The sequence below is a fragment of the Megascapheus bottae genome, chromosome 22, assembly GCF_031878675.1.
Source record: "Megascapheus bottae isolate mThoBot1 chromosome 22, mThoBot2.hap1, whole genome shotgun sequence".
Classification (NCBI taxonomy): domain Eukaryota; kingdom Metazoa; phylum Chordata; class Mammalia; order Rodentia; family Geomyidae; genus Megascapheus; species Megascapheus bottae.
In genome coordinates, this window is record NC_143530.1 from 12,509,925 (window position 1) to 12,533,186 (window position 23,262).

Sequence of the window (23,262 nt, forward strand, 5' to 3'; positions counted from 1 at the left end):
CCCGCGGTCACCCCCTGTATACCTTCTGCACATCCTGCTTGCACTTGTCCACTTTGTCCTGAAGCTTCTTCTGCTGCTCGGGGGTGACAGACTGCTCCGTCTTGCTGTTCATCTCCCGGGTCATGGCAAGCTTCTCCTCTTTGCAGGCCAAATGGTAAGCCTTCTTGGCTGCCTCCAGCTGTGGACAGGGGTGGGGTGCAGGAGCAGGTGATGAGCCCAGCACTCCGCGTCCTGCCTGCCTGCTCATCTCCCTGAGAACCATGGGTTTGAGTTTCTAAGAGGGAGAGTGCTGGTAGCCTGGGCTCTGCCTGTCAGGGAGCAGTGCCTTCATCTGAAGGCATTTCCCTGCATGGCACTGCTGCTGTCCCCAAAGACCCCTTCCTGCCTGGCATCACGGACAACGGCCTCCCCCTACATTGCTCTCTTGCATGGGATCACACCCAATCTCCTTGGGTCTCTCTCTGCCTGGCGCTGCCTGCCTGCCTGCCTGCCTGGGGACAGTTCTTCCTGAAGGTGGCACTGCTCCCCTGTGGGTACAATCTCCCAGGACCAGACACCCTTCCTGGGGTGACCCCATGACCAGTCTAATGTGGCACCTCCTTCATCTTCTTGGCCCAGGGCTTCTGGGCCTTGCGGAAACCGTCTTCAGCCTCCTTGGTCTCCTTGAAGCCGCCCATGATCTGCTTGTGGTAGGCGTCCTTCTGCCAGTTCTTGACCTTCTCCAGGTCCTCGTTCAGCAGGTTGTTCTTTACCTCCTGGTGCAGTTCGCTCACCTTGTCCGCCTCTGTCATGATGGCACCCCAGGCCCGCTCCAGGCTGCCATATTGTGGGCCTGGGAGAATAGTGGTGGGTTATGGGGAGGCCCTCACTCCCAGTCCAGGGCTTTCCTTCTTGCCTCTGTTCTCTGAGGCGTCCCCTTTATTCCCGTGGCAACAGGAACATCCTCTTCTACCCTTTCTATTCTTTCCACCCTCAAGGGCCCCAGGACAGCCAACTTCTCCCAGAAGTCCTCTCCAACTGCCCACCCCCGTGCCTGGCCGGCAGCCCTCACTGGTTCCTCTTGAAGCATCTGGACATGTATCTAGTCTGTGTCTTCCTTGCCATGTGGGCTTCACATGGACTGCTGTGACCTCTTATAAGTCCACAGGAGGTGCCCTGGAAAAGTTAGCTGAATGTAAAGTTAAGACTTAGACGGACAAAGTGTCGGGGACCACCAGGGACCTATCATTCACATTCATTTTTTGCCAGGCACTGTGCTGGGGACATAGGTTCTCCCCTTCCCTCTAAGGTTCTAGAGAGGCTTGCAGAAGAGAAAAATCTAGCAAATATATGTAAGCCTCAGGGTGAAACCAGCTAGACTGCAGGAACCTAGAGCCATGGCAATCAGGTATAATATGTGACTCTGGATTGAACCTGAAGCAGCCTAAATCACTGCTACAGCCAAATATGCACATGGACTGTATGTTTTGGGTTTTTATTTTGGCCAGCCCTGGGGCTTGAACTCAGGGCCTGAGCACTGTCCTTGGATTTCTTTTTTTATTTTTTTATTTTTGCCAGTCCTGGGCTTGAGCTCAGGGCCTGAGCACTGTCCTTGGATTTTTTTCTCAGGGCTAGAGCTCTACCACTTGAGCTTCAGCACCACTTCTGCCTTTTTTCTATGTATATGGTACCTAGGAATCGAACCCGGGTCTTCATGCATGCTAGGCAAGCACTCTACCACTAGGCCAAACTCCTGGCCCTGTCCTTGGATTTCTCAAGGTTAGAACTCTACCACTTGAGCCACAGTACCACTTCAGCTTTTTTTTTTTCTTCTGTGTGTATGTGGTACTGAGGAATTAAACCCAGGGTTTTGTGCATACTAGGCAAACACTTTATCATTAGTCCATGCTCTCAGCCCTGTAATCATTTTCTCTTTCTTTTTTGCCAGTCCCAGGGCTTGAACTGAAGGCCTAAGCACTGTCCTTGGACTTCTCAAGGATACAGCTCTGCCACTTGAGCCACAGAACCATTTCTGGCTTTTTCTATGTGGTACCGAGGAATCAAACCCAGGTCTTTGTGCATGGTAGGCAAGCACTCTACCACTAGGCCAAACTCCTAGACCAGACTATATGTTTTTTAATGTAGGATTTTGTTGGTGCCTGTCAAGCTTGAACTCAGGGCCTAATATCTTGCTCATAGCAGACGTTCTACCACTTGAGCCATACTTCTAGTTTCATATGCCCCATATTAAGTATACCTAGCTCTCTATACTCTGGGTGCAATTTTTCTAGAAGCTTAAATTATTTCAAAAAATTTTTTTAAAGGTTATTGGTTTTGCTTGCTTTCTTTTTCTTTTTCTTTTTTCTTTTTTGCCCTGAATGTGGGGGCTTGGCTCTGTCCCTGAGCTCTTTTACTCAAAGTTAGCACTCTACTACTTGAGCCACAGCACCACTACTTCTGTTTTTTGAGATAAGAGTTTCACTTGGACTTTTCTGCCCAAACTGGCTTTGAACTGACATCGTCAGATCTCAGCCTCCTGAGTAGCTAGGATTATAGGCGTGAGCCACCAGAACCTGGCTTGGTTTTGCTTTTTATCTCTTTAGCCTAACCTAGGTTATGCAAAGCCAAGAAGGCCCTGCAGCTAGAGGATGTTGGGTAACTCCCAATGCCGTGGGGGTGCACTAGGGTACCAAGGTGAGAATGGGGTTGGGCATTGGGGGAGCACCTTTCTCAATGAGCTGGCGCCAGCGCTTGGCCCAGTCTGTAAGCTGCTGTGCATACGCCTTCTCGATCTTGGCGCGCTCCTGCACGCAGCTCATAAGGTCGTTGCACAGGCGGTGGCCATCATCGATGCGTTTCACAGTCCGCTTGTAGTTCCCCACCTGGTGGCAGAGCCATGGGCATGACTCAGTGGCTTCTATTGCCTGCACCGCGCGTGCACGCGCACACACACACACACACACACACACACACACACACACACAGCCCTCTCGGTCTGTTTCTCTCTGGCCAGAAGGGGGCGCTCGCTGCTGCAGCAACCTGCTGGAAGGGCTGGGCGACTGTTCCCCACCCTCTGCCTTGAGAGGGTCCCAGCTCCCCACATTAGACACTATGCATTGTCACGGCCCTTCAAAAATAATCTCCTGGGTACCACAAGATGCAGGAGTTTCATAATTTAGACTTGGGCTAGAATGAATTATTCATGCTGTGTTGGTAAGTTGAATCTATTGTACTTATCTAGTCATATAAGTGTTGAGCTAAGCTGCAACTTCTTGACACAATATTACATTTTGTAGACATCTCATTAAACACTTATTAATTTAGGTCTGGCAGTTTTCACTGGGGGGAGACAGTTCCAGAGCAGCTTCCCCCTCACATTTCAAACACTTCCTAAAGTTCTGAAACGCTGGCTTCTGGGGCTGCCTCTGTGTCTGCAAGGTACAGTTCACCCTGCCTCAGTGCCCCACCCGCCTCACAGGATGGGGATGGGGGGCTGCTGGGACAGGCTGTGTAAACTGTGAAGTGCTGCACTTGCTGTGTGAAGTGCCTGGAATCTGAGTGAGGGACCCCAGAAGAAAGCCCAGAGAGGGTCATCCCTCCTGCTGCGGAATTTCCTATGTTCACTCTGGGGCAGCTACCTGGTGGACACTGCTGGCTTTCCTGCTCTTGATGAGGGCGCCAACATTAAGAAGCAAGGCCTGAAGATATGGGACATATGTGGAATGGGCAGGAATCTGGACAGCTAGGCTTACCTCCCAGAAGCTGTCAGTAGTCTCCTCTGGAGCCAGCGAGGCCTCGTCGTAGGAGCCAGACATAATGTGACCGTCGGGAGATGCGCAGGCGTGGAGCTGTAGTTAGCAAGCTTGGCGGCTCACGCACTGGGAGGCAGGAGAAAGATCCATAGATGAGGGATGGGATCATGCCCTGTCCATGCCCCACGCCTGACCTGCTGCAGGAGGTAGGCTTCATGAGAGGAGCCTTGCACTGAGATGGAGCTTCCTGTCCAAGGACAACTCACTGTCAACCTACAACATCCTCACGGCCACTTCCGCATCTCCAGCCTCGCTCTTTCCACCTCTCCCAATCCCAGCCCCTCTAGGGTGCCTCCTCTTAGAAGCCCTCCCATCAGCAGAGCCCACCACACCTGGCCTACTGTTGATGGGCCCCTGGACCCCTAGAGTTAAAAGAGGGACCACATAGTTGTGCATGTGATTTACATAAACCTGCAGTTTGTCTCTTAGACTCACACAGCTCCTAAGCCAGCAGGCAGTACCTCCCTGGCACCTGGAACCTCAGCAGGGGCTCACATCCCCAGCTGGTACCTTAAGTGCCCCTTTAAGTATGGCAGCTGGGGCCCTAGGAGTGTCCTTTCCTTCTGCTTTCCCCTCAACACAGCCTACCCTGACTTAGCTAGATCCTCGCATGAGGTCCAGAAGACCCTCTCCAGGTTCCCCCAACCCTGACCCAACCCAGAACCCCTGGTCTCAGCCCCAACTTCCCAACTGTAGCAGCTCTCTGGAAGGCCGGCAGCTCCTCCATCACCTCTAGCCCAGACACAGGGCTTCCTTTTTCTCTGAGCCTTCCATGCTCCGACTGCCTTTCTACTTAGCCTGCACAGCCCCCATTAGTGGTCTACAAGTCTCCTGTGAGTTCCCAGCATGCATCCTCCACCCCCGGGGTCAAACCACGGTGCAGTATGTCTGCCCTGGATCTGTCAGCAAGCATCACAGTTGTCTAATCTAGGCCATGGCTGCCCCAGAACCCAGGGGCTTTCCCTTCCTCCCCTCTGCCACCCCAGGCAACAATGGCTCAATCATCAGAAGACAGGACCCAGAAACCATAATGGCCTGGTCTTCAAAGAGGCTTTAAAGTCCAGACCAAGCCCTAAGTAAAGGGAGCTGCCAGCCTCTGGCTGGACCCTGGCTTAGAGGTCATCCACCTGACATGATGCAGCCATGGGGACGCTGAACCTTAAGCTGTGACGCTGCCCAGAGGGGATACAGTTCAATTTGGGGGAGTCCCTGGGCCAGCAGCTGGTCCCCAACCTGGAGGCAGGTGGCACCAATATGTGAAGACCCTTGGTACCTAGGGGGACCCCTTAGATTTATCTTCCCATTTGCTCAGGGCCTGGTTCTCTTTGCCCACAAGCACCCCGGTACAGCTATCTTGTGCCTCTTGGAGATAAAGGTAGAACTTGAGCCACCAGTGCCTCACCCACGGGTGGAAGGGAAGCTGGGAAAGGTTCTGCACGCAACACAACTGTGTCCATGTCACAGGCATACTCCTTCCAGCAGTGCCACCACTTCTGGGAATGAACCGATGAACTGCGCAGCCGCCGGGGCACAACTGAGGATGCCCAGGGCTATTGACAGCACAGGTCTGGTCAATGCAAAAGGCTGCACGCAGCCCACACGCTTGTCCCCAGAGCACCAAGTACATCACAGTGCAGTCCTGCCACGAAGGCAGCACAAGCTTCCGGCTGACTGGCCTGGCTGGGAAAATACAGAAACGATGTTGGAGTTTATTTAGAAGGGCTAACAATCAAGGGTAGGAAGTCCCTTTTGAAGACTGCAGGTTGCTCCGGGAAGCTACTTTACTCTGACCTTGACCTTGACCTTCCCTTTCTAGAGCACGGAGCTTCAGAGTGGAGGAGGGCCCCTCATCCTCAGACCCCAGGCCTCCTGAGATCCACCACCAGATGACCTTGGCCAGGCCTCATCTGTCCCTGGCTTGAAGGGCTCTATTTTCCAGAGCCAAACAAAAAGACACACACAGTAAATGTCCAGTGATTGATGGGCTGCTAATGCAACCAAGAGCTACTTCTGGGTACCCGAGCAGAAGCTCCATCCCATAGTCAGCCCTGAGGACCAACTCCAAGGCTCCCTGTTCCCCAAAATTCCATCCTCAGTCGGCACCTCCTCTACAGCAGTGTCCACAGCTCAAGGCTATGCTATGACCCCCCCATACCTCTCTCCTCTTAGAGCCAACTTTTTTTTTTTTGCCAGTCCTGGGCCTTGAGCTCAGGGCCTGAGCACTGTCCTTGGGCTTTCTTAAGGCTAGAGCTCTACCACTGGAGCCACAGTACCATTTCTGGCTTTTTTCCTCTATATGTAGTATCAAGGAATCGAACCTGGGTCTTCATGCATGCTAGGCAACCACTAGGCCAAATCCTGGCCCCCAACTTTTTTTTTTTTTTGTCAGTCATGGGGCTTGAATAGGGCCCGGCACTGTCCCTGAGCTTTTCTACTCAAGGCTATCACTCTACCATTGTGAGCCACAGCACTGCTTCCTGTTTTCTGGTGGTTAATTGAAAATAAGTTCTCATGGACTTTCCTGCCTGGGCAGGAACACTCCTTAAATCTCAGCATCCTGAGTAGCTAGAATTCCAGGTATGAGCTACCAGTGCCTAGCACCCTGACAGGACTACAGCCATTTTTAAAGCACCCACAATGTGTGGGCCTCTCCATTACAATGGGCTTTCATGGATATGGGCAGCGACTTCCTGTCCTCCACAGTGCAAGTGCAGCAAGAGCCTGTGCAAGGTCACACAGCAAGGAGAAGAAACAGATGACTGAAGCCTGCCCAATCCCTCCTCCCAGACACCCAGTCCAGTCCAGCACTGGGCATCCTCCAGCCCTCCTAGCCTTCTCCCCCTCATCTGCGAAGGGCCAGAGGGAGGCCAGAACCTTAGTCCCTCCTCAGGTCCCACACACATTCTTACTAGGTGGCTGCAAGTTATTTAAATTTGCTATGCCTTGGTGTCCTCATTCAGAAAGTGAGGGTAAGGTACCGCTTGGCCCCTCCCCTCCCACCTCAGGAGGCAGGTGTGAGAGCCAGTGACTGGCCAGTGTATCTTAGAATCAACTACAACCTTTTCTGGTGTGTGAATGTGTGGCTTAAACTCAGAGCCTGGGCACTGTTCCCGAGCTTCTTTTGCTCAAGAGGTGACCAACGCTAAGGGAGGGTAAGCGGCCTGCTGCCCCTCACAGAATGTGCTCTCCAGACACGCAACAGCAGAGCCCAAGGTATGGCTGGGTGTCTGGGTAGTAGTAACACCATGTGTGAGGTGACACGGGGAGGGTGAGCAGGTCAGGAGCCAGGGCCCGCCCTCTCCCATTTGGGATCTCATCTCAGCGCTGTCCAGTGGGCCTCGTGGCCTAAGGCACCACTTGTCGAGCCAGTCCATTCACAGACGACCCTTCTCCACCCTCTCACTCTCAGTGACTTCAGGGCTGGAAGGAGGGAGAGGACAAGGGAGGCACCACAGGTGAAGGCAGGAGTGGGGGCAGCTGGTAGCACAGCCCTACCCTCTCTGCCATGAATGTATCTCCCTTCTTAAGACCAGTGGTGGGGCGCCAGTGGCTCATGCTTGCAATCAGGAGGCTGAGATCTGAGGATCGTGGGTTGACGCCATCCTGGGTAGTAAAGTCTATGAGACTCTTATTTCTAATGAATCACCAAAAAGCCAGAGGTAAAGTTGTGGCTCAAGTGGTAGAGCACTAGTCTCGAGTTCAGGATAATACCCAGGCCCTGAGTTCAAGCCCCAGGAATAGTGCGCGCGCGCGCGCACACACACACACACACACACACACACACACACACACACACACAGGACTGGTAACCACATACATGTGTGCCCTCTGCAAGCGCCTGTCCATCTGTTTATGCAGTCCATAGCACATATGGCCACCTGGAGAGCCAAGGACAGAGCCCAGCCTGCCGGCTCTTCGGCTGATCTTCCCAGAGGGGGCGCAGTCTGCTCCCCCCCCCAGCACAGTACCCAGGGATGACTAGGAAAGAGGAGCCATTGTCAGTGGCACTAGGTGGGGGCTGGGGACAGGAGAGGGAGCAGGGCAGTTCGCAGCAGCTCACCTTCTTTGCTCGGCCCCACAGGACGGCTCTGGCCACAGAAAGGCCAAGAAGCAACCCTGTACCAGTGGCTTGCACCTATAATCCTAGAGTGAGATCTGAGGATGGTGGTTTGAAGCTCGCCTCAGCAGGGAAGTCCCTGAAACTCTTCTTTTCAGTTAATCATCCCAAGGCAGGAAGTGTCGCTATGGCTCAAGTAGTAGAGCCCTAGCCTTGAGCACAAAAGACCAGGGCAATACCCAGGTCCTGAGTTCAAGCCCCAGGACTAGCCAAAAGAAAAAACAAACAGAAATGGTAAGAAGTCAGTCCTGTTCAACGTGATGCCTCTAGAACACAGACCACTGGCTAGGCGGTGATGGTGGGGGCGGGTGTGGAAATGCCTTCTTCTGTAAGGATTGACTCCCAGACCCCGTGACCCCCTATTACATACAACACAGACCCAGAGGCCAGTCCCTGAGGCTGGGCTCCTGGATTTACTTCACAGCCTGGCTCTCAGTGGGCAGGTCACGGACACAGTAGCGAACAAGGTAGAAAATGCTCTGCACTGTGGAGCTCTCATTCTAAAGGGGTTGGACAGGCAAGAAACTAGAAAGATGGCAGAGTTGTTAGAAGCTGACAATGGCTGTGGAGAACAATAAGACAGGGAAGGGGACTGGGGGGGAGGCGGGAGCTAGGCGGATGCTACTTTATGCAAGATGGTTAGTGTCATTCCGAGGTAACATTACAGCAGGACCTCAGGGGGGTGAGGAAGGGAGCCCCATGAAACATCTAGCCAGAGTGCACAGCTTGTGCAAAGTCACTGAGGCAGAAGCCTGGCTGCCATGCCTGCAAGCAGACTGGGATGGGGTGGGGATGTGGAGCTCGGGAAGGTGAAGGAGTGAGGGCTGAGGATGATGAGGGCAGAGCTTGGACTTTTTCTTTCAATGAGATGGAAGCTTCTGGAAGGTTGGAGAATAGGGGTACTATGACCTGGCTTGTTTCAAAGGGTCCCTGGCTGTTGAGGAAGAGTAGCCTACAGTGGCAAGAAGACAGAAAACCTGCTAGCCAGCAGTTGCAATCCTCTGGTGGGGGCCACAGGGGGCCTGGTAAAGTGGTGACTCAAGAAGGGGTGAGGGGATGAGGCTGGAGACACTAAGGCTCAGAACTCAATACCAGCTAGAATGTGATTCTGACATTAAGTCCAAGATGGCTCTGGGGTTCAGGCCTGAGTGACTGGTAGGTGGAGCTGCAGTTTGCTGAGATGGGGGAGGAACAGCTTGGGAAGATTAGGAGCTCAGGTCTGGAGCCCCAAGACGCCCATCAACAGCCTCGGGTCCTCCACACCCTGAATTCAAGCCACAGCGTGCACACGCGCGCGCGCGTGCGCGCACACACACACACACACACACACACACACTCACGAGCTATTTGTTAAAGCCACTGGCACTGGTGGCTATGCCTGTAATTCAAGCTACACAGGAGACTGAGATATGAAAACCATGCATCAGAGCCAGGGCAGGAAAAGCAAGGAACTCTCATCCCTAACCACCAAAACGCCAGAAATGGAGCTGAGGCTCAAGTGGTAGAATGCTAGATGTAAGTAAAAAAGCTCAGGCTTTGAGTTCAAACCCTGGTACTCTGTCTGTCTATCTGTCTGTCTGTCTGTCTGTCTCTCTCTCTCTCTCTCACACACACACACACACACACTCCCCCAAGCTCCTGCGTGTGCAAGGTTCTGTGAGAAGCAGTCAGACTGGTGGTGCCAAACTGCTCTCCCAGTCCTGGCCCATCCCCTCAGAGCTTCAGAGGAGACCTCACCCCAGCACAGAGGCTGGGCAGGCGCTCCCAGAAGCTGTTGTCACCAGCTCACTGCCCCACTCTGGTGGGACTGAATACCGGAGAGTCTGCTTAGCACAGACAGCCTTGGGCAGGAAAAAAAAACAGGTGGCCTAGAGTAGGCAAGGTGGGAATGGGAGAGGCTAGGGTGGGGAATAGATCCTGCCCTCCAGATCTCACCAATCACTGCCATGGACCTGGGGCAGCAGCAGACCCTGTGCCAGCAAGAGATGAGGCAGAACATGTCAATCCCAGAGGCTGGGAGCTGGGCGACAGCGCACCCCTTCCCAGCCCTGCCACTCTGAAACCTGCCCTTGATCCCAAAGTAAGAGCCCCTGTGCCCACTCTCAGCAAACACGCACCTAACGTTTGCAGAAGCCAACCAAGCCACAGGCCACCTCAGCTGCTCGGCCTGTATCCCCCATCCTTCGAATGACCCAGGGGCCAGGGGAAGAAGTCCAACGCTGTGGTGCCAGGCCCAGTCAAGCCCCTGGAGGTGGGAGGGACCCATGCAGAGGCCCCTCTCTGGGAGGGATCTCCTGCCCCTCCCGACGGAGGCAGAGCACCCCAGTTCCGCCCTAGGGCTCCCCCTCCCCCAGCAGCGGGCAGAAGCTCCTCTGCAGTGCCAGTGCCAGTTCCCCAGCAGCAGTGAGTGTCCCCGGGAGCAATGCAGCAGAGAAGGGAGGGAGGTGCCACCGGCGCCCCCACCCCATCCAGGCCTCTGCTCTCTGCACCCCAGTATGTGGAGCCTGAGCTGTCTGGGGATGAATACAGCAGCGGACTGGGGAGGTGGGAGAGGGTTCACTGGGTCTGCAGGAAGGAGGCAGGGTGGGGAGGAGGAAGGATGCCTCTGACCTGACTCTAAGCCCAGTGCCTGACACACGCAGCCATGGGGAGGTTCCAGCACCGGGGTGAGGGAAGGGGGTGCTGCTCCAGTGGCCAGCGCCTAGCGGAGTGGGGGTGGGGACCTTCTCCCCCCCTGCTCCGTCTCCACCTGGTTTAACGGGGCGCGCGGTGGGTCCCTGGAGAGGCTAGCCCCCGACCCCCCTGATCCTCGGCAAAGCCAGGCCCTGGGGCCGGGTGGAGGAGAGAAAAGGCCACGGGGCGGGGTGGGGGGGCGGGGGCTGGGGAGGAGGGGGTCTCTCAGGACCCAGCCATGCCCCAAACCCGCAGCCCCTCCGTGAGGCGGCCGGCCGCCCGGGGACCCCCGACCCGGGAATGCCTACCTGGGCCCCGGGCAGCACCACGCCGCGGGCAGGCAGGGGCTCACGGCCTCGGCTGGGCCAGGCCAGGGCCGGAGGGGCTCACCATCCTCCGTCTGCTCCGTGGCGGCGGGCGCAGAGGGGGCTGGCGCCGGGCGAGGGGGCTCCGTCCTCCTCCCTCCGGGGTCCCCCTCCAGCGCTGGATCGGGGAGGCGGCGGCGGAGCCGGAACGGCAGGAGCCAGCTCCCCGCCCCCACGCCCGCGCTCCCTCCTCCCGGCCCGCCTCCTGCTCCGCCACCCACCGCCGCTGCTCGTTCCCATGGCAACCGGGCAAAGCGCCGCGCGGCGCCCGCCTCCCGCGCCGCCGCCGGCCGGGGCCGCCTCCATCCCCGGGCCGCCTCCCTCCCCGGGCCGCCTCCCTCCCCGGGCCGCCTGCCTCCCCGGGCCGCCTCCATCCCCGGGCCGCCTGCCTCCCCGGGCCGCCTCCATCCCCGGGCCGCCTGCCTCCCCGGGACGCCTGCCTCCCCGGGACGCCTCCATCCCCGGGCCGCCTGCCTCCCCGGGACGCCTCCATCCCCGGGCCGCCTGCCTCCCCGGGACGCCTCCATCCCCGGGCCGCCTGCCTCCCCGGGACGCCTGCCTCCCCGGGACGCCTCCATCCCCGGGCCGCCTCCATCCCCGGGACGCCTCCATCCCCGGGCCGCCTCCACCCCCGGGACGCCTGCCTCCCCGGGCCGCCTCCATCCCCGGGCCGCCTCCCTCCCCGGGCCGCCTCCACCCCCGGGCCGCCTCCACCCCCGGGCCGCCTCCATCCCCGGGCCGCCTGCCTCCCCGGGACGCCTGCCTCCCCGGGACGCCTCCATCCCCGGGCCGCCTCCACCCCCGGGCCGCCTCCACCCCCGGGCCGCCTCCCTCCCCGGGCCTCCACCGCCCCTGCCACACCTCCTGCCCTTCCCTCGGGCCCCTGAAATCGCACCCCCATGCAGATCGGCCAGACAGGCAGACGTGCATCGCTCCGCGCTGGCCGGGGGTTCTGTGGAGGGTTTGCCTTTCCTCCCCAGGCCACTCAAATTTCTTGCTATGAGATTTTTTATTTTTATTTATTTTTATTGTTATTTTTTTGGTAGGTCATGGGGTTTGAACTTGGCCTGAGCACTGTCCCTAAGCTCTTCAGCTCCAGGCTACCACCCCACCCTAGAGGGAAACCCCATCTCCCACTTTCTAGAAGTTAATTGGAGATAAGAGTCTCAGGTCCTTGTGTGTCCTGGCTGGCTTTGAACCTTGATCCTCAGATCTCAGCCTCCTGAGTAGCTAGGATTGCAGGCGTGAGCCACCACCGCACCCAGCTTCTTAAGATGAGATTTTAAACCTATTTTTTTTTTTCCCCTGCCAGTCCTGGGGCTCAAACTCAGGACCTAGGCATTATCCTTGGCCTTTCTCAAGGCTAGCATTCTACCACTTGAGCCACAGCACTGCTTCTGGCTTTTTCTATATATGTGGTACCAGGAAAGAATCCAGGGTTTCATGCTTGCTAGGCAAGCACTCTACCACTAGGCCACGCTCCTGGCCCAAGATTTTAAACCCATTTTACAGACTTGGTCTGGAGACCCACAGCAGAAAAGCAAAAACAAAAATCTGAGCACATAAAACTCCTAGGCTGGCTGCTGGCACCCCAGTCTTGGGATTCCAGCTCTGTCCACTTTTCCCACAAGGCAATAGAGGCCACGTGGTCCACCCAGAATGCCGCACTACTTACCTGTGACCCGTGAACCGCGTGTGTTTGCACACATGTGCACCCCACAACACACTTGTAGATTCACGCACCCATGGCACATTGTTTATACAATGTATTTCCACAAGTCTACCTACCCTCACATGCATGTGTAACACAAGGCATGTCTAAGATATATGCACACGTGGCTGCATACATGCACAACACACAAATTCTTCCCACGCAGATTCACAGCTGCACATACAACACATACCCCACCATCCTCCACCGCACACCCCTGCTGGGTGACAAGAGTCAAGTGTCCCAACCAGGGGACTGAGCTGCTATTCACAAAGGATCAGGCCTCTGCCAGAGGGAAACTGGAACAGGTAAGGGCAGGCCCCACTAGGGCCCCATTCTGAAAGTCTTCCTCCTGGTTCAGACTGCGTCCTGCCCAGAGCCCCTCAGTACTGGCACCCTGAGTTATGCCAGAGTGGGAGTAAAATGTCCCTTCCCTTTAGAGGAAATCCCAGGAGCCAGAAAACTCTGCTGTTCCCAAGAGGAACAACATAGAGGAGGGATGGTAGGAAAGCCAAAAGCAGATGAAAAAACCAGGACATGGCATGGCCCAAGGGACATCTGCACCTGGCCCAGTACCACCTCAAAGCCTCAGACATAACCTGTGCCCCCCAGCAATCCCACATACTCCAAAGAGACCAGCTACAACAGGATGGAAACCCACAGAAAAGTCAGCAAATATCTACTCCACCATAATGATGACAGCCTCACTTGCACTGGCCGCCTCTGAGACCCCTCAGTTATGAGATGGCTGACATTTAAGCTGAGACAGCCACAGAGTGCCAAAAGCATCCTGGCATGGAGATGACAGATGTGAGGGGGAGAATCATCTTGAAACATACAAGAGGCAGGGCGTTTCACCCATATGAGGGATATTTCCTAAGCACCCACCATGCGCCAGAGACTGTTCTAGACCTTCCACACAGCTGCAGGCAAAATGAAGCTCCTGCTTTGGAGAGACAATGAGCTATTGCACAGGCAGCACCATTTCTGGTCTGAGGCCTCCCGGCTGTGTCTCTGGCTGTCACAGCAGCAGGCCATGGTAAAGCCACCAGGCCCACTTAGAAACTGGATCAGAGACTGAGCCACTTGCTCAGGGTGACAGTCAAGAGCTGGTATTGCAACCCGGGACCTACCAAGTTTTATCTATGCTCCTCTTGATACCATTAAGAAAGACCTAGGCAGGTATGTTGGCTCATGCCTGTAATCTCAGCTACTGGGAAGGAAGAGATCCACAAGATGGAGTCAGAAAGTTAATGAGAACTGTTTCAACTACAAGTCAGGTGTGATAACATAAGCTTATGGTCCCAGTTATGTGGGTGGCCATCAATGGGAGACTTGAAGCTTGAGTCTGGGCCCAGAAAAAGTTTGAGAGCCTGAAAAAATCCTGAAGTAAAAAGGTGAAGGGTACAAGTCACATGATAAAGTGTCTTCCTAGCAAGATTAGAGCCTTGAGTTCAAATCCTACTACCAAGGAAGGAGGGAGGGAAAGGAAGGAAGGAAGGAAGGAAGGAAGGAAGGAAGGAAGGAAGGAAGGAAGGAAAAGAAGGAAGGAAGGAAGGAAGGAAGGCAGGCCTAAGGATCTAACTGGGAAACATGATAATAGCTACTCAAGTTCAAAAAATTTCCTATCCAAATTCAGTTCTCATCCTTAGATCAAGGGCAGGCCAGGGTCATTTGTACTTGAAGTTCTAGTCAAGTGGGGGGCATGAGGTCCTCCAGTGATGGCCGGTGACTTCTAGCCCTGGAAGACTATTTTCAGCTGTTCCCAGGCCTTAAGGTGCTTAGCAGAGGGCCAGGGAAGTCCCAGTCCAAGAGGGTGGGGGTGCCAAGTACCCCTGAGCGGAGAGGCACCCTGTGAGGGGAGGGCTCAGCAGGGAGCGGGAAGGGATTGAATTCCCAAGCTGTAAGCAGAGACCCCTGCCCACCTGCCAGCCCCTCGCCCGGGATCATCTTTCTTCCTAACAAGCCTTTCCATCCAGGCTACTGAAGACAGCTGCCTTGTGGCCCAACAGGCGCCCGGCCCTCCCACACGCCCAGCATCCAGATGGGCCTGGGAGGGTGAAGGGGGGAGCTATCCCTCCTGCTACCCTGTACTTCCCCAGCACAGAGAGCAGTCAGCCTAACCCAGCCCCATTTGTGTCTTCGCCCCTGAGAGGACCCCTAAACCCTTCACACAGCTGACCTAACTCCAGTCCCCGAGGCAGGGCTAGCCTATAGGCAAGGAGCAAGACATGCCCAGGTTACAGGGCAGCTGCCCACGTCCTTGTTTCCCTGTCCTCCCCCCTCCCATAGAGCGTTCAGTGCCCCTTCCCCCATCTCAGCAGTCACCCATGTGTTCCCCAGCACTGGGGCAAATGCAATCAAGGCTCATTAGCTGCTACTTTGCATGTATTTGCATAATGCTCTCATGACTGTCAAAATGCCAGAGTCCTCCCCAACACCTAGCCAGGCAGGGCTAGATAACTCTGGAGGAATAAAAGGTCAAGAGGGGCCAGGAGTTTGGCCTAGTGGTTAAAGTGCTTGCCTAGCATGCACAAAGACCCGGGTTCAATTCCTCGGTACCACATATGTAGAAAAAGCCGGAAGTGGTGCTGAGGCTCAAGTGGTAGAGCTCTAGCCTTGAGAAAGTCCAAGGACAGTGCTCAGGCCCTCAGCTCAAGCCCAGGACTGGCAAAAAAATAATAAAATGGTCAAGAGCTGCTGAGGATCTGGGCAGGAGCCTGGACACTTGTGTGGACACTGAGGACCAGGAAGAGCAGAATTGTCCAGGGGGCTCTGAAAGGCCACAAGAAGGGTGCAAAGAATCCTTACCCAGCATCAAGTATCACATCAGCTGAGCCTAGGCAATGTGCAAGCAAATGTGCCTTCTACTTCTTCACACGTTTATCTTTACACAGTGAACCCATCTCATGTGTGTGTAAACTAAGGCTCCGAGCTCTCAGTCCTTGCTGCTCAGAAACTGGAGAGAGGAGATAGAAGGGAGGAAGACAGAGGGAGAGGGAGGGAGAGGGAAAGGGGAAGGGGGAGGGGAAGGGGAAAGAAGAGGGGAGAAGGAGGAGGGAGAAGAACTTTATGTAAAAGGAAAAACGTATGCAAGCCAGAAGTCAGTAAGCAAAATGACTGGAACCTGGAAGCCACATCCAGAGAAAATCTCCTTCGGCAATGAAGCAGGTCAGGTGTTCTCAGAAGAGGAGAATGGCCAAACTAGAAAAAAAGGCTAAAGGCCATTCCAGGAACAGAAAGGAGATGACGAAAGCAGAAACCTGAGAGAAGAGGAGAAAGAAAAACTGAGTGAATGTGATCGCTTCTCCTTTTGTCCAGTTTTCTAAATCATCTGGAGAGTTGAAAAAACAATGGAAAACACTAATGTGCCTCTCAGAGCATGCAGGAAAACATGGTTAAAATAAATGCATATAAATGTGGTGAATAAAAGGTCTTAAAATGGGGTCAAGTTTTCTGTTCTTCACCTGGCGTAGGAAAATGGTGCCAGGAGATAGAAGGTGAGCAGATGGGTATAAAGTCAGACATGGGTGTAGGCCAAAAGATAGACACAGTATTGCCTAGAATATGAACTAAAAAAAAAAAGTCTATGCAAAGATATACACTCAAAAACACTATGGCTAAATCAAGAATAGGCAAAGCAACTTCTGAAAAATCAATTTAGTAACAGTGGCTGCTTCTGAAAACAGCAAAAGCCTGCTGTCCTGATCTGATAGGTGTATAATTTGTTGATTAGCATAGCTAAGATTTGTCATGCTTTCATTAAAACAAAACAAAACAAAACTCGTAATCTAGCCAGGCTTGATGGTACCTGATTGTAATCCCAGCTACTCAGGAGGTAGAGGCAGGAGGATCAAGAAATCAAGGCCAGCCCAGGCAAATTTGGAGGGATCCCCCAAAAAAAGATCTAGACTATAGGTCAAGGAGTAGAACATTGGCCTAATGAGCTTAAGACCCTGAGTTCCTTCCTCAAGCCAAAAACAAACACACAAACAAACAACAACAATAAAGCATAAATTATATTTCAATTTAAAATACAAGGAAGGAGGGGCCGGGAGTTTGGCCTAGTGGTTGAGTGCTTGCCTAACATGCACAAATACCAGGGTTCGATTCCTCAGTGCCACATACATAGGAAAAGCCAGAAATGGAGCTGTGGCTCAAGTGGTAGAGCTCTAGCCTTGAGAAAGCTCAAAGACAGTGCTTAGACCCTGAGTTCAAGCCCCAAGACTGGCAAGAAAGTAAATAAATAAATACAGTGAAGGGTTTGGAAAGTAGCTCAGTGGTTTGGGCATGCATGGGGTCCTGAATTCAATCCTCAGTAACAAATGAATAAACAAAGGACTATTGCATGAGGCCAAGTATGGTAGTGCATGCCTGTAATCCTAGCGCTCAAGAGGTTGAGGCAGGGGCTGGGAGTTTGGCCTAGCGGTTAAAGTGCTTGCCTAGCATGCACGAAGGCCCGGGTTCGATTCCTTGGTACCACATACATAGAAAAAAAAAAAAAAAAAGCCGGAAGTGGTGCTAAGGCTCAAGTGGTAGAGCTCTAACCTTGAGAAAGTCCAAGGACAGTGCTCAGGCCCTGAGCTCAAGCCCAGGACTGGCAGGAAGATCCGGTTTAAAGTCTTGAAGTCAGCTGGGCATGGTAACTCACGCCTGTAATCCTAGTTACTCAGCAGCCTGAAAACTAAGGATCACGGTTTAAAGCCAGCCCAGGCACTAAAGTCTCTCCAATTAACCACTAGAAAACCTGAAGTGGTACTTGTGGCTCAAGGGGTAGGGTAGTAGCCTTGAGCTGAAAAACTCAGGGACAACGCCCAGGCCCAGAGTTCAAGCCTCACAATGGACATTAAAAAAAAGTCTTGAAGTTGGCCTGGGCTATAATGGTGCAGTGGCAAAGGCTGCAGTCTGGGCTTGCTCTAAAGGTGGCCAGGGGCTTTCTGAGGTGGTACGGACAGCTCTCTATATCAACAAACACGGAACTAAACTAGACTAGGAAACTCAGAACAGTCTGACATAGACAGCTCAAACAGCTTCATCTCTGCACGCTGCTCCGTGAAGCCGGGGCCTGGCTGACAGGCTGACAGCACATTATCAAACCAAATAACAGATCCTCAGAAGATGAACTAGGTTTATTCAGGAACAGCTGTGCACTGGAGTGTGTGGGCAGGGGAGCGTATGTGCGTAATCCAGGACCTTGTGCATGTACGCTGGGTCTGCCACCGAGCTCCGCCCCAGCCTAAGAGGAAGCCTCTAAAGGCAGAATACGGAAGATGACAGTAGATGTTTTGAAACAACCGTTGGCCACAAGATTAATACAAGAATGGTGCTAGTCTGAAGAAGAATAGCTAGATAGTTGCCGAGAAGCCTTCACAGAAGTAATTTTGATGCCAAGTTATGTTTCTGGTAGGGTCTTTTCTGAACATCAGAAACATGTGTGTGAGATGTCTTGCTCCACACCTCCCTGGGGTTTATTTTTTCTATTTTTCAAGTCTTGGGGTTTGAACCCAGGGTCTTGAGCTACATCGTTTGAGCTAACCCTTTTATTTATACTTTGTTTTAAGCTAACTTTGCCTAGGTTGGCCTTGAATTCTGTACTTCTCTACCTATAGTATCACATCTGGCCAACCCTCCCCCCCCCCCGGCCCTCCTCCTCATGTACTAAGCACCTGCCACAGCGCACCTTGAACCAGCATGTGAGGGCAGGTTGCATTGTATGAAAACCACTAGTGGTGTGTGATTATTTAACTTTATATTAATTGGAATTAAATGAACTTGGGCATTCAGTTTCAAACGAAAAATCAGTTCTTTAGCCAGACCTGGTGGCTCTTGCCTATAATCTTAGCTACTCAGGAGGCTGAGATCTGAAGGTTTCAGTTCAAAGCCAGCCCAGGCAAGAAAGTCCATGAGACTCTTATCTCCCATCAATTACCCAAAAGCCAGAAATGGAGTTGTGGCTCAAGTAGTAGAGCACTAATCTTGAGCATAAAAGCTTAGGGGCATGGAGGCCGGGAGTTTAGCCTAGTGGTTAAAGTGCTTGCCTAGCATGCATGAAGACCCGGGTTCGAATCCTCGGTACCACATATAGAAAAAAGCCGGAAGTGGTGCTGAGGCTTAAGTGGTAGAGCTCTAGCTTTGAGAAAGTCCAAGAACAGTGGTCAGGCCCTGAGCTCAAGCCCAGGACTGGCAAAAAAAAAAAAAAAAAAAAAAAAAAAAGCTTAGGGGCAGCACTCAGGCCCTGAGTTCAAGCCCTAGGACCATGCACACACACACACACACACACACACACCAGTTCTGTTTGCTTCATCACATGTCACATGCTCAGTAATCACACATGGCTGGAGATCACACACGACAGTGCCAGTGTGAACATGTCCACAACACAAGAAAGCCGGGAGCATAGCCTAGTGGTAGAGTGCTCGCCTGGCATACAGTGCCACATACACAGAAAAAGCCAGTAGTGACACTGTGGCTCAAATGGCAGAGTGTTAGCCTTGAGCAAAATGTGCCCAAGGACAATGCTCAGGCCCCAAGTTCAAGCCCCAGAACTGGCAAAAAAAAAAAAAAAAAAAAAAAAAAGGAAGGAAGAAAGAAAGAAAAAAGAAAAGAAAAGAGAACAATGTTAAAATGTTAAGATACACCCAGGCAGTGGTGGCTCACACCTATAATCTTAGCTACTCAGGTGGCTGAGATCTGAGGATTATGGTTCGAAGCCAGCCCAGACAAGAAAGGCCATGAGACTCTTACCCAATTAACCACCAAAAATACCAGAAATGGAGCTGTGGCTCAAGTGATAGAGTGTTAGACTTGAGCAAAAAAGCTTTGAGACTTTGGCAGTCCCTGAATTCAACTCCAGTACCAGCACACAAAAGAAAGTAAGCATGTTTAATGTCAGAGGCTTGATGGAGCCCCACAGGTGAGTTCTTACTCACTCTAATCTAAATCTAGCTGTGTTAGATGTAATAGATCTGCATAGAGGCTCTGTGATGGAACTGTATTTTCTTGGGCAAAAGTTTGGCCCAAAAAAGTACAAAAATTGCCTGGAATTTGGCCTAGTAGTAGAGTGCTTGTCTAGCATGCACAAGGACCCAAGTTTAAGTCCTTGGTACCATATACTTAGAAAAAGCTGGAAATGGTTATGGCTCAAGTGATAGAGCTCTAGCCTTGAAAGGGCCCAATGAGGACCAGGAGTTTGGCCTAGTGGTAGAATGCTTGCCTAGCATGCACCAAGCCCTGGGTTCTATTCCTTGGTACCACATACACAGAAAAAGCTGGAAATGGTGCTGTGGTTCAATTGGTAGAGCCCTAGCCTTGGGAAATCTCAGAGACAGTGCTCACACCCTCAGATCAAGCCCCAGGACTGGCAAAAAACAAAAAAAAAAGTATAAACATCGCCTGTAGGGCTGTAGCCAACCTTTAAAGTCACACGCTATATTTAGTGTGACGATTAAGCTCTTGGTAAAGTAGCATTAGCAGTAATACTGGGGTTAAGTTGAGTGTGACCCTGCCAGAACCCAATGGCCCTCAGGACCTGCCTGCCCTCAAGGAGGAGGTTACAGGGGCTGTGCAGTTGCTCACCCCACACACAGAAACCGCTCTGTCCCCAAAGTCCCATACCTGGGACTCTGGTGTTTCTGCATCTATTTCTGAACTCATCATGCCGGGTGGGCTGGGCTGGGCTGGAGGCACAGCACAAGTGGTAGCCTGCTAGCCAGGAGCAAGAAAGACAAATGAGAGCTGGAAGGGCCGAATTCAAATCCCAGAAATGCACACACACACACACACACATACACATGAGCGTTGAGGAGTGTGTGTGTGTGTGTGTGTGCAAAGATTGTGGGAAGACTTAATTTAGTTGTGGAAGTGACTGTTGGTTGCAGACACTATTGATGTACCCAAGTGCAGGATCATATTTTTAAAGTGCCCCCTCCCAAAGCCCAATAGCTCATGCCCTTAATCCTAGCTACTCAGGAGGCTGAGATCAGAGAATCTCAATTCAAAGCCAGCCTGGGCAGGAAAGTCCATAAGAATTTTAACTCCAATAAACTGCCTCCCTCCCCCCCAAAAAAAAATCTTGGCTGTATACTTGGTACTTGTGCCTGTAATCCTAGCTCCTCAGAAGGCTGAGATCTAAAGATTGCAGTTCAAAGCCAGACCAGACAGAAAACTCCGAGACCCTTAACAACAAAAATCCAGAACTGGAGCTGTGGCTTAAGTGGCAAAGCACTAGCCTTCAGCAAAAGAAGCACAGTGAAGACCAGGATTGTGGCCTAGTGGTAGAGTGCTTTCCTAGCATGCATGAAATCCTTGGTTTGATTCCTCGGTACCACATACACAGAAAGAGCTGGAAATGCTGCTGTGGTTCAAGTGGTAGAGCACTAGCCTTGGGAAAGCCCAAGGACAGTGCTCAGGCCCTAAGTTCAAGACCCAGAATCAACACACAGCACACACATGCACGCACACACACGCACACACACACACACGCACACACACACGCACACACATACACACACACACGTGCGCGCGTGCGCACACACACACACACACACACACACACTCAACTGGAAGTTCTGCTATAGCTCAAGCCATGAGCAAAAGGAAGCTCAGGGGCAGGGCCCAGGCCCTGAGTTCAAGTCCCAGAGCTGGCACACAGAAAAGTACCCCAAAAGCTGGGTATGGTACCGCCTGTGATTCTAGCTACTTACGACGCTAATCAGGCAAGGCTAGTAAGATTGTGTCTGGAAAGCAAAAGGATTAGGAATGGGACTCAAATAATAGAGCACAAGTGAAACCCTACATTTAAACCACAGCACAGAGCATCCCCAACAATCTGCAGAGAGCCAAACTTAAGAATCCTATCACCAGGTGCAGTGACTCACACCTGAAATCCTAGCTCCTCAGGAGGCTGAGATCTGAGGATCACAGTTCAAAGCCAGTCTATGAGGCTCCTATCTCCAATTAACTACTAGAAAACCAGGAGTGGGGCTGTGGCTCAAGGGGTAGGGCAGTAGCCTTGAGCTGAAGAGCTCAGGGACAACACCCAGGCCCAGAGTTCAAGTCCTACAACTGACCACACACACACAAAAATCTTACCTCCTGAAATTCTTGTTAATAGCACCAGTCTAACGCAGAAGCACTTTAGGAAGGGAAAGTCTAAGACTCCACCCCAGAGGCCAAGACCTCCTGACTTAAGAGTCACATTTTAACAGGCAATGTGGCAAACGATGACTGAAGCCATTTTGAGTTGATTTCTCTGTGGTGTACAGGGCTCACTCTTCCGAACAATCACTTGAAATAATCCTTCCCAGAGGGATCTGAGGCGGGGCATGATGGGGCATACTACAATCCCAGCTATTCCAGAAGCAGAGACCAGGAAGATCATGGTGTGCATTCACAAGACCCTATCTCAATCACTAGAAAACGCTGGGTGTGGGGAGATCGCCTGTCAGCCCAGCTATGTGGGAGGCAGCCATAGTAAGATTGGAAGCCCGGGATTTCCCAGGTATGAACATGAGAGCCTACTGGAAAAATAACAAAAGCAAAACAGGCTGGGAGCAGGGAGGGGCGAAGCTCAAGTGGTAGAGTGCTTGTCCAGCATGAGCAAAGCCACAGGTTCGAGCCCCAGCACCACAATGAACACACAATGGAAGACACAGTAGTCTTTCTGACCCTGGTGGTACCACAGCACACCTGTGATGTGCATGCTGCTGACAATTTGGGAATTGCACTGCTCGGCATCTGTCCTAAAGAAATCTCCCGTGGGCTCCAGAAAACAGATATAAAAATGCCCTTTTGAGGTTTTACTCCTGTCTTTCCATGGTGGGAAAACTAATAATCGCCAGCTGTGACATATTCAGATCACTATGTCACTGCTGAGAAGTCTCCCGACAGCTTCCCTAGGAGAGTAGACAGGTACGGAACAGCAGTCACCTCCTCAAGTCCCTGACACCTGGTGCTCTGGCTCTAGAATTCATCTGTCAACTTCATACCAGCAGATTGCACAAGGTCATCTTCCTGACCCCTGGCCTTTCTACACACGTGCCATATCTATCTATCTATCTATCTATCTATCTATCTATCTATCTTTCTTTCTTTCTTTTCTTTCTTTCTTTCTTTCTTTCTTTCTTTCTTTCTTTCTTTCTTTCTTTCTTCCTTTCTTTCTTTCCCAGTCTTGGGACTTGAACTCAAGGCCTGGGTGCTGCCCCTGAGCTTCTTTTGCTCAAGGCTAATGCTCTACTACTGAGGTCACAGTGCCATGTCCAGCTTTTGCTGATTAGAGTCTCACTGACTCTCCAGCCTAGTCTGGCTTTGTACCTTGATCCTTCAGATCTCAGCCTCTCGAGTAGCTGGGATTTTAGGTGTGAGCACCAGCAGCCAGCAGAATTTATTTATTTTTTGTCAGTTGTGAGGCTTAAATTTAGGGCTTGGGCTCTGTCCTAGATCTTTTTTGATCAAGGCTAGCACTCTACCACTTGAACCACATCTCTACTCCGGTTTTTTGGTGGTTAATTGGAGATAAGAATCTCAGGAACTTCTCTGCCTAGGCTGGCTTCAAACTGCATTTCTCAAATCTCAGCCTCCTGAATAGCTAGGATTACAATCTTGAGT

General features: G+C 52.5%; 1 protein-coding gene across 3 annotated transcripts in view; it reads right to left on the reverse strand.

Annotated features, from left to right (window-relative positions):
* The window catches only part of Pacsin1 (protein kinase C and casein kinase substrate in neurons 1), a 42,443-nt gene that overhangs the window by 5,319 nt on the left and 13,862 nt on the right, over positions 1-23,262 (reverse strand). Inside the window, exons 1-5 of one of the 3 annotated variants that reach the window (XM_090355852.1) lie at positions 10,972-11,152; positions 3,732-3,857; positions 2,705-2,861; positions 597-832; positions 23-178 (exon numbers count right to left, since the gene is read on the reverse strand). In XM_090355852.1, coding sequence (XP_090211978.1) covers positions 23-178; positions 597-832; positions 2,705-2,861; positions 3,732-3,794 — 612 coding nt within the window. In that variant the 5' untranslated portion in view covers positions 3,795-3,857; positions 10,972-11,152. Of the gene's footprint in view, positions 1-22; positions 179-596; positions 833-2,704; positions 2,862-3,731; positions 3,858-10,889; positions 11,153-23,262 lie in introns of those variants that run through there. The other 2 variants (XM_090355850.1, XM_090355851.1) reach the window with 2 other exon arrangements.